Source organism: Procambarus clarkii, chromosome 58, assembly GCF_040958095.1.
Source record: "Procambarus clarkii isolate CNS0578487 chromosome 58, FALCON_Pclarkii_2.0, whole genome shotgun sequence".
Lineage (NCBI taxonomy): Eukaryota > Metazoa > Arthropoda > Malacostraca > Decapoda > Cambaridae > Procambarus > Procambarus clarkii.
Window position 1 is genome coordinate 11,281,059 of NC_091207.1, and position 17,780 is coordinate 11,298,838.

The window sequence follows — 17,780 nt, forward strand, 5'->3', positions numbered from 1 at the left end:
AGCCAGAACGCACTTCTCAGCCTACTATGCAAGGCCCAATTTGCCTAATAAGCCAAGTTTTCATGAATTAATGTTTTTTCGACGACCTAACCTACCTAACCTAACCTAACCTACCTTTTTCGGTTACCTAACCCAACCTAACCTATAAAGATAGGTTAGATTAGGTTAGGTAGGGTTGGTTAGGTTCGGTCATATATCTACGTTAATTTTAACTACAATAAAACAAAATTGACCTCATTCATAATGAAATGGGTAGCTTTATCATTTCATAAGAAAAAAATTAGAGAAAATATGTTAATTCAGGAAAACTTGGCTTATTAGGCAAATCGGGCCTTGCATAGTAGGCTGAGAAGTGCGTTCTGGCTTTTAGGTACGACATATATATATATATATATATATATATATATATATATATATATATATATATATATATGTCGTACCTAGTAGCCAGAACGCACTTCTTTGCCAACTATGCAAGGCCCGATTTGCCTAATAAGCCAAGTTTTCATGAATTAATTGTTTTTCAACTACCTAACCTACCTAACCTAACCTAACCTAACTTTTTCGGCTACCTAACCTAACCTAACCTATAAAGATAGGTTAGGTTAGGTTAGGTAGGGTTGGTTAGGTTCGGTCATATATCTACGTTAATTTTAACTCCAATAAAAAAAATTTACCTCATACATAATGAAATGGGTAGCTTTATCATTTCATAAGAAAAAAATTAGAGAAAATATATTATTTCATGAAAACTTGGCTTATTAGGCAAATCGGGCCTTGCATAGTTGGCTGAGAAGTGCGTTCTGGCTATTAGGTACGACATATATATATATATATATATATATATATATGTCGTACCTAGTAGCCAGAACTCACTTCTCAGCCTACTATGCAAGGCTCGATTTGCCTAATAAGCCAAGTTTTCATGAATTTATATATTTTCTCTAATTTTTTTCTTATGAAATGATAAAGCTACCCATTTCATTATGTATGAGGTCAATTTTTTTTTATTGGAGTTAAAATTAACGTAGATATATGACCGAACCTAACCAACCCTACCTAACCTAACCTAACCTATCTTTATAGGTTAGGTTAGGTTAGGTAGCCGAAAAAGTTAGGTTAGGTTAGGTTAGGTAGGTTAGGTAGTCGAAAAACAATTATTTCATGAAAACTTGGCTTATTAGGCAAATCGCGCCTTGCATAGTAGGCTGACAAGTGCGTTCTGGCTACTAGGTACGACATATATATATATATGTCGTACATATATATATATATATATATATATATGTTCTAGTAGCCAGAACGCACTTCCCAGCCTACTATGCAAGGCCCGATTTGCCTAATACGCCAAGTTTTCCTGAATTAATATATTTTCTCAAATTCTTTTCTGATGAAATGATAAAGCTACCCATTTCATTATGTATGAGGTCAATTTTTTTTTATTGGAGTTAAAATTAATGTAGATATATGACCGAACCTAACCAACCATGCCTAACCTAACCTAACCTATCTTTATAGGTTAGGTTAGGTTAGGTAGCCGAAAAAGTTAGGTTAGGTTAGGTAGGTTAGGTAGTCGAAAAACAAATAATTCATGAAAACTTGGCTTATTAGGCAAATTGAGCCTTGCATAGTAGGCTGAGAAGTGCGTTCTGGCTACTAGGTACGACATATATATATATATATATTATATATATATATATATATATATATATATATATATATATATATATATATATTATATATATATTGTGAGGGTACCACCTCTGGTGCCAATGTGGGACCCATAGCATCGGAGAAGAAAATAAAAAGTATTCAGAGAAGACCTTGTGGTTTCTCACTGAACACTAATATTATCTTCTCCTACCACCCCCATTCTTTTGTACGTACACATATATATTTGTTTTATTTGAACTTCGTTACAAAAAAGGAGTTACATATAGGGTACAAATATGGTTATCATAGGTTGTCGAGTTCCTCCAGCTCCTCAGACGGCGGGCAGGAACCCTGGATGCAGTGCGCATTTCCCTTCTATATCGCCACGCTGAGGCGCTGGAAAAGAAAGCTGGCAGCTCTAGGGTCCCTTGTTGTTTCAATGAGCTTAGAACCCAGTTCCTTCAAAAAACTGGTAGCACTTTTACCCCAGGCGCCGAGTGTCTCAGAAGCAATGGGGACAAAATTGTAGTGGTGATCCAGTTCTCTGTACTTATGGTATTTGGCTGCTTCCCTGTGGATGGCAGCGTCACCTGGTTGTGCAACACTGAGGTCATTGTAGGTGTTAGCCAGAGTTGATACGCACATGTAGTCCCATACCAACTACTTGCCGTTCTTCCAGGGGTTCACTGTGATACCATCCGGGCAACCAATATATTATATACAGTATATATATGTATATGTATATACTGTATATATATATTGTGACGATAATCTCTTTCAAGAGAGATTGAGCCTGCTCTTCCCTACATCATTACGTCAAAGTACAAGATACTATATAGAAGATACGACCACCAGTATCGCCAAACGTTTTGCCCAGGAAGCACATCGTACCCTGCACACCCCAACACCTGGCCACAGCCGATGTAACCAGCAAACTGCTCATCCTCTGCCTGCCTGTTGCTGATTGGCTGGTGTCTCATTGCACCTGCACTCCACCACCACCACAAGTCGATGTCTGGGCTGCAGCGCGCCAGACTCGTCAGAATATCTTTGTGCTCCATGAAGTTGACATCTCTCGCTGGTAGACTAAGCCTTGGCTTTCGTGTACTAAGGGAGGTGGCAGCTTGAAGCCAGTATTCCAGCACCCATATTATTTTATTTTGCTATCACTGTAACTTACTTGTCTTAGCGTAACTTTTCATTTGCCAGTGATTATTCATGTTATTTTGTTTGTTGACTTGTCCTGCATTTTATGAGACTGCCTTTATTCATGTCTTGTTTTCTAGAGTAATTAAAATTTCATTGTTTATATACTTATGTTTTGTGTGTCTTCCCATTACCTTACCACAGACGAAAGGACAAACTTTTCTCTTTTTTTTTTGTGATGTGACGAGGCCCTGCCCCCAGCTTTTGAAACAGCCGAACACCAACGCTTTACCGTCACAATATATATATATACCTGTATATATATATATATATATATATATATATATATATATATATATATATATATATATATACTGTATATATATATATATATATATATATATATATATATATATATATATATATATATATATATATGTCGTACCTAATAGCCAGAACGCACTTCTCAGCCTACTATTCAAGGCCCGATTTGCCTAATAAGCCAAGTTTTCATGAATTAATGTTTTTTCGTCTACCTAACCTACCTAACCTAACCTAACCTAGCTTTTTTTGGCTACCTAACCTAACCTTACCTATAAATATAGGTTAGGTTAGGTTAGGTAGGGTTGGTTAGGTTCGGTCATATATCTACGTTAATTTTAACTCCAATAAAAAAAAATTGACCTCATACATAGAGAAAAGGGTTGCTTTATCATTTCATAAGAAAAAAATTATAGTAAATATATTAATTCAGGAAAACTTGGCTTATTAGGCAAATCGGGCCTTGAATAGTAGGCTGAGAAGTGAGTTCTGGCTACTAGGTACGACATATATATATATATTATGTCGTACCTAGTAGCCAGAACTCACTTCTCAGCCTACTATTCAAGGCCCGATTTGCCTAATAAGCCAAGTTTTCCTGAATTAATATATTTACTATAATGTATGAGGTCAAAAAAAATTGACCTCATACATAGAGAAAAGGGTTGCTTTATCATTTCATAAGAAAAAAATTATAGTAAATATATTAATTCAGGAAAACTTGGCTTATTAGGCAAATCGGGCCTTGAATAGTAGGCTGAGAAGTGAGTTCTGGCTACTAGGTACGACATATATATATATATTATGTCGTACCTAGTAGCCAGAACTCACTTCTCAGCCTACTATTCAAGGCCCGATTTGCCTAATAAGCCAAGTTTTCCTGAATTAATATATTTACTATAATTTTTTTCTTATGAAATGATAAAGCAACCCTTTTCTCTATGTATGAGGTCAATTTGTTTTTATTGGAGTTAAAATTAACGTAGATATATGACCGAACCTAACCAACCCTACCTAACCTAACCTAACCTATATTTATAGGTAAGGTTAGGTTAGGTAGCCCAAAAAAGCTAGGTTAGGTTAGGTTAGGTAGGTTAGGTAGACGAAAAAACATTAATTCATGAAAACTTGGCTTATTAGGCAAATCGGGCCTTGAATAGTAGGCTGAGAAGTGCGTTCTGGCTATTAGGTACGACATAATATATATATATATATATATATATATATATGTCGTACCTAGTAGCCAGAACTCACTTCTCAGCCTACTATGCAAGGCCCGATTTGCCTAATAAGCCAAGTTTTCATGAATTAATATATTTTCTCAATTTTTTTTCTTATGAAATGATAAAGCTACCCATTTCATTGTGTATGAAGTCAATTTTTTTTTATTGGAGTTAAAATTAACGTAGATATATGACCGAACCTAACCAACCCTACCTAACCTAACCTAACCTATCTTAATTGGTTAGGTTAGGTTAGGTGGCCGAAAAAGTTAGGTTAGGTTAGGTTAGGTAGGTTAGGTAGTCGAAAAACAATTAATTCATGAAAACTTGGCTTATTAGGCAAATCGGGCCTTGAATAGTAGGCAGAGAAGTGCGTTCTGGCTACTAGGTACGACATATATATATATATATATACAGTATATATATATATATATATATACAGTATATATATATATATATATATATATATATATATATATATATATATATATATATATATATATATATATATACAGTATATATATATATATATATATATATATATATATATATATATATATATACAGTATATATATATATATGTCGTACCTAATAGCCAGAACGCACTTCTCAGCCTACTATTCAAGGCCCGATTTGCCTAATAAGCCAAGTTTTCATGAATTAATGTTTTTTCGTCTACCTAACCTACCTAACCTAACCTAACCTAGCTTTTTTTGGCTACCTAACCTAACCTTACCTATAAATATAGGTTAGGTTAGGTTAGGTAGGGTTGGTTAGGTTCGGTCATATATCTACGTTAATTTTAACTCCAATAAAAAAAATTGACCCCATACATAGAGAAAAGGGGTTGCTTTATCATTTCATAAGAAAAAAATTATAGTAAATGTATTAATTCAGGAAAACTTGGCTTATTAGGCAAATCGGGCCTTGAATAGTAGGCTGAGAAGTGAGTTCTGGCTACTAGGTACGACATATATATATATATATATATATATATATATATATATACAGTATATATATATATATATATATATATATATATATATATATATATATATATATACAGTATATATATATATATATATATATATATATATATATATATATATATATATATATATATATATATATATATACAGTATATATATATATATATATATATATATATATATATATATATATATATATATATATATATATATATATATATATATATATATATATATATATATACAGTATATATATATATATATATATATATATATATATATATATATATATATATATATATATATATATATATATATACAGTATATATATATATATATATATATATATATATATATATATATATATATATATATATATATATATATATATGTCGTACCTAGTAGCCAGAACTCACTTCTCAGCCTACTATTCAAGGCCCGATTTGCCTAATAAGCCAAGTTTTCCTGAATTAATTTATTTACTATAATTTTTTTCTTATGAAATGATAAAGCTACCCTTTTCACTATGTATGAGGTCAATTTTTTTTTATTGGAGTTAAAATTAATGTAGATATATGACCGAACCTAACCAACCCTACCTAACCTAACCTAACCTATATATATAGGTAAGGTTAGGTTAGGTAGCCAAAAAAAGCTAGGTTAGGTTAGGTTAGGTAGGTTAGGTAGACGAAAAAACATTAATTCATGAAAACTTGGCTTATTAGGCAAATCGGGCCTTGCATAGTAGGCTGAGAAGTGAGTTCTGGCTACTAGGTACGACATATATATATATATATATATATATATATATATATATATATATATATATATGTATGTTGTACCTAGTAGCCAGAATGTCATACTTGGCTGACTATGCAAGGCCCAATTTGCCTAATAAGCAAAGTTTTCCTGAATATATATATTTTTCTATTTTTTTCTTATGAAATGATAAATCTGTCCATTTCATTATGAATAAGTTAATTTGTTTAAATTGATTTAAAACTAACGAAGATATATGACCGAACCTAACCAACCCTACCTAACCTAACCTAACCTATCTTAACCTAACCTAAACTAACACAACTAAGTCAATAAATTATGGTCTTAATATAATATAATAATAATAATTAAAATAAACTAATTGTAAACAATTTATTGAAAATCAAGAAAATCACTCGGCCTATTAGGCAAATCAGGCCCTGCATAGTAGGCTGAGAAGTGCGTTCTGGCTACTAGGTACGACATATATATATATTTATACACATAAACATGTACATACATACAGACAGTACTCACCTAGTTGTGCTTGCAGGAGTCGAGCTTCGACTCTGGTCCTGCCTCTCAACTGTCAGTTAACTAGTGCACAGATTCCTATATGCCTAAATATAAGTACAGTATGCCTATCTATAAGCCTAAATCTTAAACTATAAATAGTACTTATTTTGTCTGAAATATATACATGGTAATCACTCATTTATCACTGCTTAAAGTTCAGGGACTTCGAGTATGGCCGCCCCCCACATGTTTACACATTGGATGGTGATTTTGCCAGATATGGGCCTCATTTTTTTTATTAAGGCCCTAGAAGGACAGTGGATTTTTTTCAAGATGGGGGACGGTTACTCGGGGTCTGAGGAAGCAAATGTGATCCCTGTGTATGTGCAGGACTATTTTGAATATTTTAAATCTCTAAATCATATATATACAGTATATATACACAGATATGTGCAGTGGAAGGGCTAGGCACCAAGCAAAATCTCGTCTTCAGAGTATAACAAGACAAAATATATACAGATTAGAAATTTTTGACATAAAAAGGTTCAACTAAACTTCCATCTTTTCCAGGTCATGTCTTTATTGCTAACCCCACGGAGACTCGTAAACAATACAATATTTAGTATCATGTCATGTCTAGATTCTTCTGAGGTGCAAACTGACTTTGGTGTTAGCTTCATAGACTATAGTTAAAAAGGAAGACTCAATAATGGTATGAAATAGCACAATTTTTGGTTTCTGGCCATTAGTAAGTCTATATATACTGTAATTTTAATTTGGCATGTCTTAATTTTACTTAAATAATATTTATATCAGCTTAACTGACAGCAGTAAGCTGTCAAGACCAGGACAAATAAAAACAGCAATTGAACATTCCTTTCTTCTGGAATGACCGTTATTTGTTTATAAAGTGTTTGTTAATTACACAATGTCAAAAATGTTTATAAACTGAAGCAGCTCTACTTACAAAATTGTCTTCATCCATGTATTCTGTGTTTGAGCAGAGAGCCTAAACCATTCTCAGGCTCTTTAATATTCAAAGTCTAAAGATTGGAAAAAATATCTTGGTTTCACATCTACGAAACCAGTTTCAAGAAACACACAGCAAGTCTAACATAGCTAAAGCATAAATATACAGTTCAGTAAAAAACTAAGTAGAGGGGGGGCAGACGTTGCCTATCCTATAAGCTTGTATGATCAATATACAATATGTACATTATATAAGTTATTGCTACAACAAATGGCAGAACTTATCAAGGGACAAAAAGGCACTTCCTAATTCAGATAATGTGTTTAAACTTTCAGGTTTTTAAAACCGAAAATTGACAATGAATGTGGAATAGCTTATGTCTTGGGAATGTTCAGGAACTTCACTGAGTAGAAACGGAGAGATTAGTTTAAAAAAAAAAAAAGTCATCGAGATCAAAATTTGACTAAGTAAGGGTACTGACTAAGCCTTCCATAAATGCAAATAAGGACCATAACCAAGATTCATATTTTACTACATAAAAGAAAGTTGACTATACATTTTATTATGTTTTGCTTCTGCCCACCAACACTGACGCATCAGCAAAAAATACTATTGATATTTGTTGGCCACCTTCCTCTTTGTATAAAGTTTACAGGTAACATGGTCAACGGTCTATGATAAAACATGAGGATATAGAGTGTTTTCTGGATTGTATGAATGACTTTGTGCTTATGGTTGAAGGTCACCTGGTCCAAAGTTGTATGGAATGAAAATGTGACTTTGGCCTGTCACACAAACCATCCAAAGTTTGTGCAACAAAGTGTGTACCCCTGAGACAAGTAGTACCTTTGTATTTTATTTCCTTGGGCAGCTGAGCAGGAATGAAGGTGCAGTAGATTTCAAGACCTAAAGCTCAATTCATTCACCTTACACTATAGACAATAGCATGTAGCAATGACATTCATAATTTTACAGTATATCTAAATTATAACTACACTGAGAGTAATTATCTATTCAGAAATTAAATTTGATTACTGCATATTTCTGCACCAACTTTACTGACCAAGTTGGACATGGCATAATTTAAACGATGTTAAAGAGGTTTAACTGAGGCAAGAAAAGCATATTTTATACAATTATCTCCAGCTGCAAAGGGCAAAAAAGTCATTAGAATAAAATTTGTCAGTTTGGCATGATTAAAAATAATATCATTACCAACATGGCTTGGAATAAAAGAAATAATGAAAACAAGTTCGCTTCTGTCAGATATGAAATAAAAAGTGTACGAACATTGAGAACACATGAATTAAAACATGTATATCCCAAAATCCCTAAGAGCATGCATGCTTAAAGGCTGGCATTGTGTCAGTCTTGCAGAAGTCTAAGGGTGCAGTAAGAAAAATCCTGCACAGCCCACTACCAAATGTGCTCATCCATCCAACACTATTGGCACACACCAATAGTGTTGGAGGGTAGCTCCAGGAGGGCCAAGGTGCACACCCAACACCACCTAACATGGAACAATAATTGATCCCTCAAGAGACTGATACAATAACAATTTTCAATTTACTGACTGACAAGGAACACATTTTCTGAAACGTTTTTTGTCTTGTAACAATTATATAACAAATTGAGAGAATACAAGTAACATAAAAATTCTGAAGACAAGAAAATATATATTTGTTGTGCCAAAGCACATCATTACTATATAAATACAGATATTGAAAGAAATTAAACATTATTAAGTACCCTACATCCAAAATACATTATCAGCTACAGAATGTATAAAGCGTTGCTCATCACCCACAAGGAGTAAAGGAAGGTTTGACAGGAGTAAGTATAAAATTCTTGAGCAGCATTTTACAGTTATTAAGGACTAGATTATGCCTCATGTCAGAGGGCTGTTTCCATAGACTCTTTTTCATCCGCTTCATTATCTTTCATGGCTGAAGGAGAGTCGATATCTTGTTGTGCATCAGCAGTAATAATAGACAAGTCTGGTGGCTGTGGAGGCTGGTCAAGGGTGGTGTTAGGGGTTGAATGTAGAATTTCCTCTGAATGGTCAACAGGAGAAGGAGGAGGGGATGATGTAGTGCGGTTAGAACTACATGGTTCACTGTAAGCTCGTTCTAATGGACCCCTTAAGTTTGATATACACTGCCGCTCCGGGCTTCCTGCACTACTGTCATCTTCCTCTTCCTCCTCCTCCTCTTCCTCTTCCCAGACCTCTCCACCATGATCTTCCAATATGGTTGTACTAATAATTTCAGTTTTTGGTGTACGAAATCTCCTGCCACTACCAAAACGGCTTTGAAAGAGTAATGCTCTAGCAGTGTTGCGGGAGGAGGGTGGAATTATTACTCCTTCACCACGTATCTGGGAGGGTGATGGTTGTGGAGGTTTTACCACAGGAGCAGGAGGCGGCGAGTATCCGTATATTCCTGGCCGAGACGCTTTTAGCATTTCCACAGCTGAAATTCTTTGGTTACTACCAGCAGAACTCATACTTTTATTTAAAATCATTTTTTTAAAATCACCCAGAGTTGTCTGCTTAGGAGTAGACTGTGAAGGTTGAGACTGGTAACCTGACTGAGTTTGTTGGAATGACAGAGACTGAAGATTTTGTTGAGACAGCTGGCTCTGTTGTGAATCTTGACCACTTACAAGTTTACTAGGGCTTTGTTTTGATTGAGATTCATATCTGCCTAAGCTTTCACAAGATAAGTCCTGATAACCTTCAGGTGGATCAACATCTGCTGTGGGTGAAATATCTTCAGATTGTGAATCAGGTAACGAGTGTTGAGGCATTGATGGGTCTCTAGGAGGAACTCCTGTCTCCTGCTGGTTTATCTGTTGATCAGGAGGCCAGCTGCCATAAACATTCTGAACCTGGGGTCTAATAGTATATGGTGGAAGGGGATTGACACCAAATACAGCAGGGGAAGTGCTACGACTAGATGTTGGTGTAGTTTTCTGGTTTGCAAAGTCTCCAGTAGGTCCAGTCACTGTACCTCTGTTTGAGTTGTAATACTGAGGGTGGCGCATTGCCGAGTACAGTTCCTCTCTACTCATGTAACGCCGCCCTCGAGTCAAATCTGTAACTGTAAGGTCAGTTACATCAGACATTACACTCTGGGGTGACGGATTCACAGAAACAAAAGATGACTGGTTGCTGTCTGGTGGAGAAACTGGTGTAGTTGGTAGTGATCGTGGTCCAATACCTCCTGCTCCCTGCTGCTGCTGCTGCTGTTGTTGGAGCTGCATAGCTTGGTGCTGCGCTCTTCGGCTATAATAATAAACTTCAGCTGATGGGCTACTCCGGTAACTCTGTTCACCAGAAATTTCACTGGAGTATGAAGAGTTCATATCTGAGGAAGCCGTGTCAGGTGAGGGGTAGCGAATAAAGCTGGAATCATCTGGAGGAACAGGTTTTCTAGCTCCTTTCTCTGATGCTGCCTTGAAGCCTCCATCATCATCCTCTGTTGATTCATCCTTATTTTTCTTCTTTCTTCGTAAAGGCAAAGTCCAAAACCATTTTTTCTTAGTCGGTTTCTCACTTTTTCCTTCTTTTTTCTTTTTATCTTTATCTTTTTCTTTTTTACTGGATTTCTCTTTTTTGTCTAAAACCTTTTCAGGAGTGCTTGGGTTAGAAGCAGCTGACCTTCGCACTCCTCTGCTGTCCATTCCAGTTGTATATGAAGCTACACTAGATCTTCTAGACAACTGCTGCTGCTGCTGCTGTGTCAACTGCTGAAGATGTTGCTGCTGTTGCTGCGTTTGAGGTACAAATGACTGTCGTCTGGATGGGGGAAGAGAACTGTACCCTCTCTGATATCTCCCAAAGCCAGCAGGTAAGGTTCCTCCAACTTGAACATGTCGAGTCATACCAATTCTGCCATAAATATCACTGTCAATTATACTATGCTGTTCACTGTATGGAGGTGGAGATGTGGACATAGGTCTGGGAGGCTGCGGCTGCTGGCTGGTTCCTCTTCCCTCAGCTACTAAACCCACACTTTGAAGGCTACGCTGGGATCCGTACAGTAAACCTATGGATGAAATGCCATTGAGTATGTTACCATATACTTATTTACTTTATTAACCTGAAGGATAACTTTTGCACATCAAGCACTCGGCAACTTCTGAGCATTATAAATGCTTGCTCATTTATTTAAACCATGTGAGGGCATGCATTCATATTTATGTTTGAGGGAATTAATCTATGTATATTGTATTTTAATTTGTTCTAATGTAATGTGCGTGTATTGGAAAAAGATTCTCAAATAATATGGTAGTGTGTGTGTGTGTGTGTAATTGCCTAAGTATAATTACCTAAGTGTAGTTACAGGATGAGAGCTACGCTCGTGGTGTCCCGTCTTCCCAGCACTCTTTGTCATATAACACTTTGTGTGTGTGTGTGTGTGTGTGTGTGTGTGTGTGGTTTATCTCTACCATTTGAAAGAAAATCAAATTAAATTTGAAATACAGTTGTGTTTATTAAACAATTATACAAAAGATGCAATGAGCATACTGCAGTGCTTAATGAAAGTAGAAATGGAACAAACAATATTTTGATTGACCACATTCCACATCATCAATACAGTAGCTGTTGTTTGGTATAACCTTTAGAAGACAAGATCTTCATGCAATTCTGCTGTTATTTCCAAATTTGTTTAAATAACCTCAATCATAATCAAGACATTTCTCACTTCATCATATTTTAAGTTAATTTGCCACTTACAAACTAACTTAAGTCACTTAAGTCCTGACAGGGATCACAGCATGGTTGATCCCTGACAGGGATCACTGACAGGGATCACAGCACCACACAAATTATGTTCTGTGACTGAGCAACATGATACAGCTATAATGACACTGTCTTGCCATCTGACACAGTTCTTCAGAGGAGATGCCATTCATATCTGGTGTTTACAACATCTGAAGGTATCATTGACCAACTCCAAGTTATAGAAAAGCTCAGTTATGTAATACGCTGTAAAACAACCTTAGAACCTCAAATGAAGGAGCAAGAAGAATATTATGAAAAATGCATGTTGACTACCAATGCACAGAATATCCCCTTTGAAAATATTGCAAGGCTTTGACAGTACTGTGTCGTACATGTGTAAATGTAATAAAGATTGCCAATTGATGATTTATGCAACATCATTCATAATTCCACCTCTGAAAGGAATAGAAAATATCAAGAAATGTACCTTTCAGTATCAGAAAGGATCCCAGAAGTAAAATGGCAATTGGAAGATCTTTGTGACATTTGAATGATAAAAAGGGTCACATTAAAATTGCTGAAAAAGTATTCACACAAAAATCTTGTGCACATTCCAGTTGCTGTGAGGCTGTTCACCAGTTATACTTATCATTAGGGAGCCGGTCGGCCGAGTGGACAGCACGCTGGACTTGTGATCCTGTGGTCCTGGGTTCGATCCCAGGCGCCGGCGAGAAACAATGGGCAGAGTTTCTTTCACCCTATGCCCCTGTTACCTAGCAGTAAAATAGGTACCTGGGTGTTAGTCAGCTGTCACGGGCTGCTTCCTGGGGGTGGAGGCCTGGTCGAGGACCGGGCCGCGGGGACACTAAAGCCCCGAAATCATCTCAAGATAACCTCAAGATAACCAAGATCATATGTACAACCATCATGCTAATTAAGAATTCAAAATTGAGGAACACTTTACAAAATGTAATGCTGTGCAATCTTTAATTAATTATAATAGAGAAGAAAATAATTAGTACGTAATTAATATGACGTAGTCAATGAGGATGTGTCTGCTAGTTCATGTAACATAATTATCCAATGACTTTGAAAACAAAATTCACAAGTTAAGGCTACAGGGTGGAGTCAGCCTGTACACGAAAGATGCACATTTCTGCCCAGAGCTACTAAACACCATAAACTATATGGTGGAAGTGCTGATAATCAAAATAGAAATCCTAAATGATTGTCCTTGTATATAAATCACCAGACATAAATCCTCAGTAGCTTAGAGACTTATGAAAATAGAATCAATAGAATCTTGCTTAGAAAACCTTACAAATCCTGCCAAACATCATCTTGCTTGGTGACGTCAATTAATGGAACCTAGAACTGAAAATCGTAGCAAATATTGTACCACTAATTACCTGAGGGCCACTAACACTAGTTACCTCAACGAGGACAGGACACCGGCGGTTTGTCGAAGGTCCCATCATTTGCCTTATTGATCCTTTCCTGGTGGATTTTAAAACATAAGAGTTTTGGTATTTGCGGCTTTGGCGGGTAGGCGGTTCCATGGGTTTAGAACCCAGTGGGTGAAAAAGCATCTCCTGTTCTCTGGAGATTGAGGCTTGTTGAGCTTTAAACTGGTGCTCCTTGTTTGAGTTACATCTGACTTTTTGAAGAAATTGTCAAGATCAACATCCTCTCTGTTTCAACCATTGTTTTATCCTTTCTAGTATTTTACCATTTATTCCATGTGCCTGTAATTTCCTTGTCAGTTTTTCATGTGGTATCTTATCAAAGGCTTTAGCAAAATCCATGTATATTACATCCACCAAAAGGCCATTGTCTGAGTAGCTGGTTACCGTTTCAAAAAATGTGAGCAGGTTTGCAAGGCAGGATCTAATTTTAATACACCCATGTTGTGTCGATTGTACAAGATTGTTCACTGAAAGATGGTGAATGATTCCCTCCCTGAGGATTCTCTTCATGACCTTGCAGATGTGTGATGTCAAGCTGATTGGCTGGTAGTTTTCTGCTGAGCTCTTTCTGCCTTTTATAAAAATAGTGGTAACATTTATACATTTCCATTCAAGGGGGCTATTACTTGCTCCAGATATTTTGTGAAAAGTAATTTCAGCGGTAGGCATAGTTCTTCTGCCAGTTCCTTTATAATTTTGGATTGGATTCCATCCACACCTGAGGCTTTTGAGTCTTTTCAGTCGGTTGATGATCTTCCTGATTACATTACATAACATATAATGAGATTATGTCACATGTTATGGGTATATCTCTAAACTCATTCTCCTCCCCTCCTTCAAACATTTGTGTGCGTCAATGACATTCGGGAGTTACAATTAGTTAGATTTTAAAACCAAAGGAACAATGCATGCATGTTCGTAATAAGGCGAATAGGTCATTGGGGATTATTAATCTAAGCGTTAGTAACAAGACGCCTGGTGTTGTTCTTCACTAATCTTGCACTGTTTTTGAGCCTCAGTTAGAATAAGCAATTCGGTATTTGTCCGCCGTAAATAAATCACTTGAACGTAAATCACTTGAACGTGAATGACATCATAATCGGATGTCATCCAACCTTTCAAGTGTCAACACTGATGTAAAATAATAATTTTGAGTATTTGCTGCCCTTTTATCATCCATTATAGCTTGGTTAGTCTTATCTACGTATTAAGGGTCCAACAGAGTCCTTTGTTTTGGTTTGACATCTTAAATAGGCATAAAATAATTTTGGATCTTTCTTTATGTTCTGGCCAAGTTTTCTTTCATAGTTTCTTTTGGCTGATCTGATTTTCTGAGTGGCTGAGTTTAGTGCCCTTTTGTATAACTCATATAATCAGTGATGTCCATCATGGATTTATACATTCTCCAGAGGTTCCTCTTGGTTATCAATGCTCGTTTTATGACCTGTGTCATCCATCTAGTTTCCTGCCTTGTCTTTCTTCTTTTCGGCACATATTTTTGAACAAGTTTCGTGATGACCCTCTTGAAATTTTGCCATGATGCTTCCGTGCCATGCTCGCTCATCACCATGTGTGTGAACGTTCATAGTTTCTTATATAGGTATCCCATACCTGCTTGATGGGGTTCTGAGAGTTCTTCTACTCCCCAAGCCCGGCCCGAGGCCAGGCTTGACTTGTGAGAGCTCGGTCTACCAGGCTGTTGCTTGGAGCAGCCTCAGGCCCACATATCTACCACAGGCTGGTTGGTCCGGGCTGGCACATGCACATGGTATCACAACATCTACAGAACCCTGGATATTTGCTACACCACTATGACATGGCCTTAAATGCCATGGAAGACAAGCAAAATGCTGATTTAGTATACAGTACTGTACATGAATTTTGTGAAACCTTTCAATAAATATTGACACAATAAATATGCACACAAAATATGCACAAAAGGAATTACTGGCAAAGTAAGAAAATGGATATTTAATTTCCTAATGAACAGAACCCAAAGAGTAACAGTCAACATAGTAAACTCCAGGTCATCCCCCATGAAGAGCTCAGTACCTCAGGGTACTGTGCTTGCTCCAGTACTTTTTCTCATCCATATCAGACACAGACAAGGACACAACCTATAGTACTGTATCATCCTTTGCAGATGACACTAGGATTTTTATGAGAGTAGACAATATAAAGGACACAGCATACCTCCAATCTGATGTTAATCAGGTGTTCCAATGGTCCACAGAAAGTAATATGATGTTTAACAAAGACAAGTTCCAGTTCCTGCACTAGAGTAAAAACAAAAATATCAAAACGGAAACCACATATAAAATGTAGTCAATAGAATTCAATAGAATGTAGTCAACATTCAATAGAATGAAAAAGCAATATAAAGGATCTGGGAGTAATCATGTCAAAAGACCTTAATTTTAAAGAACACAATGAAGTAACTGTCATAACTTCAAGAAAAATGACAGGCTGGATAACAAGAATCTTTCAAGTAAGAGATGTCATACCAATCATGATACTTTATAAGGCACTAGTGCTCTCTATGGTAGAATATTGTTGCACACTCACAGCCCCATTAAAGCTGGAAAAGTTGCTGCTGTGGAAAACATGCAGAGATCCTTTACTTCCTGAATCCATTCAATAAAACCTCTAAATTATTGACAATGTTTAAAATTTCTAAACCTGTATTTTCCAAAGCACAGGTGAGAGATATATATTATAATTTACACATGGAAAATATCAGGAGGACTGGCTCCAACTCTGCACATGGAAATAACACCACATAAAACCAGGAAGCATGGCAGGAACTGCAAAATAACCCCCTTGAAAAGCAGAATTGCTATAGGTAAGCTGAGACAGAATTCTTTCAACTTTAAGGGAAAAAGATTTCAACACACTCCCTCTACACATAAGGGGCATAGCTAGCCACCATCCACGGTGTTCAAAAGAGAACTTGATAAACACCTCCAAAGGATACCTGGTCAACTGGGCAGTGATTCATACGTCAGACTGCGAGCAGCGGCATCTAACAGCCATGTTGACCAGACCACCAACCAGGAAGCCTGATCAGAGGCTGGGCCATCAGGACATTGATTCCTGGAACCAACAATAAGTAATCAACAGGTAGGTAGTAAAGGTTTATCTATGAAATGATACCGCAATCATATCTATATATGCAATATATATTGATATATTAACTTAAATATATACAGGTAGTAGAATATGTGTTGGCCACAGGCATCTGCTTGACCCCCCCTCCCCTGGGTGCTGGTATCCAGGCTACCAGTTGTGTGGTGGGCACAGATGTCCAGCCCCCCTGGGTGCTGGTATCCAGCCTACCAGTTGTGTGGTGGGCACAGATGTCCAGCCCCCCTGGGTGCTGGTATCCAGCCTACCAGTTGTGTGGTGGGCACAGATGTCCAGCCCCCCTGGGTGCTGGTATCCAGGCTACCAGTTGTGTGGTGGGCACAGATGTCCAGCCCCCCTGGGTGCTGGTATCCAGGCTACCAGTTGTGTGGTGGGCACAGATGTCCAGCCCCCCTGGGTGCTGGTATCCAGCCTACCAGTTGTGTGGTGGCCTCAGGCATCAGAACCAGTAAAGAGCAGAGGTGCCATAGGCACAATCAGAGAACACTGTATAAACATCAGAGGTCAGCGGTTGTTCAACGTCCTCCCAGCGAGCATAAGAAATATTGCCGGAACAACCGTGGACATCTTCAAGAGAAAACTAGATTGTTTTCTAAAAGACATTTCGGACCAACCGGGCTGTGGTGGGTATGTGGGCCTGCGGGCCGCTCCAAGCAACAGCCTAGTGGACCAAACTCTCACAAGTCAAGCCTGGCCACGGGCCGGACTTGGGGAGTAGAAGAACTCCCAGAACCCCATCAACCAGGTAATCAACCAGGTAAATCTGCTTCCCCCCGTGGGTGCTGGTATCCAGACTGCCAGTTGTGTGGTGGGCACAGATGTCCAGGGCCCCTGGGTGCTGGTATCCAGGCTACCAGTTGTGTG

The 17,780-nt window shown here is 37.2% G+C and overlaps 1 protein-coding gene across 5 annotated transcripts in view; it reads right to left on the reverse strand.

Annotated features, from left to right (window-relative positions):
* Positions 1-7,169: 7,169 nt before the first annotated feature.
* Positions 7,170-17,780, reverse strand: part of LOC123767975 (actin remodeling regulator NHS) — a 478,645-nt gene continuing 468,034 nt past the window's right edge. For all 5 annotated transcript variants that reach the window (XM_045758206.2, XM_069306562.1, XM_069306563.1 and 2 more), the window contains one exon: positions 7,170-11,626. In XM_045758206.2, coding sequence (XP_045614162.2) covers positions 9,471-11,626 — 2,156 coding nt within the window. In that variant the 3' untranslated portion in view covers positions 7,170-9,470. The remainder of the gene's footprint in view (positions 11,627-17,780) is intronic.